Raw genomic sequence first — 3,899 nt, 5'->3', positions numbered from 1 at the left:
CAAATCAAAGCAAGTTTGGTCATTTTGAGATTTGTTCGGTTTGACAGCTCATCTGAAGATGCCGGTCAGACGTTTTTTTTACTATTGGACATCCCTAGAAACATTACAACAAGGTGCTTAGAAAAAATCAATCTAAAATCCAATTTGAACTGAAGGGCCAATCTTGTAAATACCCAAAAGTTATCTCTTTCACAAATTTACATCATATCCATTTTGGGCTCCTCTCAGTCAATAAATATCACCTCTCTTCAGTTCATTTATAAAAACATTAATTTCCAATCCTACAACAGTTTTATTTATAAAACAAACACCCTGTATAAATTCATGTATAGAATGTTTGAAACCAATCATCTTTCAAGCAGCAGTGGTCCAGAACCGAAATTGAGACAGCAAAATCTGTGTTTTTTTCTCTTTTTCTGTGTCAAAGAACTTTCACCACTGTCCTTAACTTCTACATTATTAGCATCATTGTTTTCAGCTAATGTTGATGTTACACCCTCATTTATGGCAACAAATGAGAAGGAACTCCGGTGGGTCCCACGTGAACTCGACGTGTCATCTTTTTCTTTGTGCCTGACAAAATAAAAATGTGTGACATGTCAGCATCGTGTTATAAAAATGATAACTTTTCCAAACTTCTTGGAGATTTAGTATATGTATTATGTACCTTGCGCGGCGGCTTGAAAAACTGTTTCTTGATTCTTGTGAGTTTCTTATCTCGTTTACAAAATGTTTAGAGCCGTTTGATTTGTTGTCTTCAAGATCAGTAAACACGTCGTTGATGAACCGAGAGAAAGATAATGAACTTGGATTGAATCCAAATTCTCTAAAGACGGAAATGACCTTTTCAAGTGTTCCTAAAGCTTGACTCACTTCAGGACTTATAATAATTTCCTTTTTACCGTCGATAAATAATCTGTCACTGTTATCATTGTTGCTGTCACCTTCATGTGAACTTTCTGTTTCTTCAATTTCTTCGATTTCACTAACTGGCCTATGATCGTTGACTTCTTTTTTGTTTGAGGTACAATGCTTTTCAGGTTGATCAATGTTGACTGTTTCTTGTTCCGAAACCTCATCAAGAATCTTGATTTCTTTTGGAAAATTTTCATTTTGTAAGTTGTTTTCAGAGTAGAGTGCCTCGCGAATTAGACCATAAAATGGGTCCTCTAAAACTTTGTTGAAATCTGCATCGCCATCGGTCACAGAGGCCACTTTCTGTTGTTTAATGTACAATTAGCATATAAAAGAAATGCATTTTGACCTTTAAGGTCAAACCAGATTCTTTTTAAATACAATACTGGTAATCTGTTTTTTTTTCAAGCTTGTATGCAATAGCAAATCATGAAAAAACAGTTCTAAAACTGAATTATTCTGAGCTTGGAAATAATACATTTGACCATAAAAAGTCAAATGTATGATGTGTGTGCTATTAGCATGAAAGAAATGCATTTTGACCTTTGAGGTCAGATCAAATTATTTTTAATACAAAACTGAGACATGTTTGTATGTAATTCATTTCGTTTAGCCAATCACGACAAAAGGGTTCTAAAATATGCCATTTTTTAGCTCGAAAAATAACGCACTTGACCAAAAAAACAGTCAAATGTATAATGCGTGTGCATGCTTTCTGTTTTGAAGTGACCAAGATGTACACCTTTTTATAGAGCTTGAAGCCGCTACCTATAAGTTGTCTTGAAACAAAGTTGATAATCGCCGGGGGAACAAAATCAAGTTTTACATCTATGTTTGCAATCGCCCTGCAAATATTGAACTTATTAAACTTTTATAAAAGTTCCTCAAATAATTTTTTTTCCCACAATTAAAAAAAATCTTTAACCTGAAGTAGCTTCTGTTGGCACTCACTTTTTGTAAAGCAAGGCCTCCCACAACATCGATCCTTGTCACATTTTCCACATCGGGTATGCCATCTCTCGTGAATCCATGAGTGCTCATATCGATGTTTTCTGTCTCAGGAATCTGACACAAGATCGTCATCGTCTAACTTTCATTCCCGAAAGGATATTTTAGACTTTTCACAAATACCCAATCAAACAAAATGTATAGACAACACATTGAAAGTTTTCTTGAAAAAAGTTTAAATTCTTGATAAAGTGACTAAATTTTGAAAAAAGGTAAAATTTTAGACACGGGACCATCTTACTTCTTGTTCCCAAAAGGGTATTTTAGACATTTCACATAAACAACATATTGAAAGTTTCCTTGAAAAAAAGATTAAAATTTTCAAAAAGATATATAATCTTGTAAGTTTTCTTAGAAAAGGATAAAAATTTTAAACACAAGACCGTCCTTACTTCTGATTCCCGAAAGGGTATTTATGATGTTTCACATATACCCAATCAGACAAAATGTATAGACAACATATTGAAACTTTTCTTGAATAAAGATAGAATTTTTGAAAAAGATACTAAATATTGAAAGCTTTATTGAAAAAGATGAATTGCATAATAATTAGTTTTATCATTTTTTACCGTGTTCAAAAGAACTATAATCAGATCATCTTGGAAGTAGTCGAGGCTAACAAAATGAACTAGTGCCTCTCTTGCGGATACGGGCCATGAAAGCTTCATCCTTTCTTCCACATATGTAAAAATGTAGATATCAACATCCATAATAACAATCTTATACAAGGTTCAATAATTGATGTGATTTAACAAATTGCAAACCTCACTAACGATATTTGTTCGCCCATCCTGACCTTCTTCACACATTCCGAAGATATAATCCTAAATGTTGGGATATTAAATTGAGGCCACCTGTAATAAACAATAATCATAACGGTACTTCTAAAAAGTACAACAGGTTGGGTTGACTTGCAAACACTTTTTGTCATTTCTTTTGGGTGGCTTTCAACCTTTTTGGCCCGTTTGACCCATTTGGCTAATTCACCATTTGAGATAAAACAAATTTATTACAACTTTTGAAATAATTCAGAAGGTCAATAAATCAAGAATTTCCTAACCATTTTTGGAAAAGCCCGGCCTCCCACGATAAGCACATGCCTGTATTCAAACATATTATTTAAATGAAAACGTGTGAACAAACGCAAGAAATGATATTAATTGAGCTTACAAACATCTAGAGGTCCATCGACATATCCTTCCACAAGTAATGTATGAAAGGGGGTACCACTTGGTCCCTCCCTATACATAACACGAAAATCTTGATTATCATGTTTTATCTATAAAACACAGTTAACAAGCATAAGCATCATACAAAGATCATTACAAACAAACTTTGGAATATTAAATGGATGAAACAAATCACAAAAATATATACATAATTGTGTGACATACTTTCCAACCACCATGTGGTATTTCATTAGTTGTTGACCCTTCAACCGCGTTCCCGGAAGCACTTCTAAGCATACTTAGAGAATTAGCAACTTCCTTGGTTCTTTTCTGAACCAAATTATCCAAAATTTCTGCAAGATCCAAAATATTGTAATTAATATATATACCGAAAATCATAATCATAATTATAATCAAAATCAAAACTTTGTGCTGCATTATATCTAGAAATGAAAAAAAAATTAAGAAACTAAACAACCTTGATCTTCACATTGTCTTGACTTTGACATTTGACTTTCAACTAGGACTTTTAAGGATTCCACATTAACAAGATCATGAGACATTAGCGTTGTGTCGAGTTTATCTCGGTACTGACGTATATCCTCTTTTTCATCCTCCATTTGTAAACTTCACAGCTCCAATATAACCAACCTGCTCCTCTTTAAAACTATACAGTTTAAAAAATAATTAACCTTGAAATCATCAAGAAAACTCATGTGATGCCACATTCATGAAATATGAACCAAAAAATTATAAATTTTGTGTCTTTAATCAGACCCATATGCCAAAATCCATAATTTCAATTAA

At 33.1% G+C, this 3,899-nt stretch overlaps 1 protein-coding gene across 1 annotated transcript; it reads right to left on the bottom strand.

Annotated features, from left to right (window-relative positions):
* Positions 1–555: 555 nt before the first annotated feature.
* LOC143627947 (uncharacterized) lies at positions 556–3,899 on the bottom strand. Its single transcript, XM_077097650.1, has 10 exons — positions 3,785–3,899; positions 3,571–3,743; positions 3,318–3,445; positions 3,094–3,202; positions 2,984–3,023; positions 2,688–2,777; positions 2,493–2,592; positions 1,841–1,980; positions 1,658–1,760; positions 556–1,218 (listed from the first exon to the last, which is right to left on the bottom strand). Exons 2-10 carry the CDS (start codon positions 3,710–3,712, stop codon positions 556–558), a joined length of 1,515 nt encoding a protein of 504 aa, XP_076953765.1. The 5' UTR covers positions 3,713–3,743; positions 3,785–3,899.

This window comes from Bidens hawaiensis, unplaced genomic scaffold, assembly GCF_021521415.1.
Source record: "Bidens hawaiensis isolate Kalapana, Puna unplaced genomic scaffold, B.hawaiensis_p1.1 tig00004748_1, whole genome shotgun sequence".
Lineage (NCBI taxonomy): Eukaryota > Viridiplantae > Streptophyta > Magnoliopsida > Asterales > Asteraceae > Bidens > Bidens hawaiensis.
The sequence above is the reverse complement of the archived record's forward strand: the minus strand, read 5'-3'. Positions and strand labels throughout refer to the sequence as shown.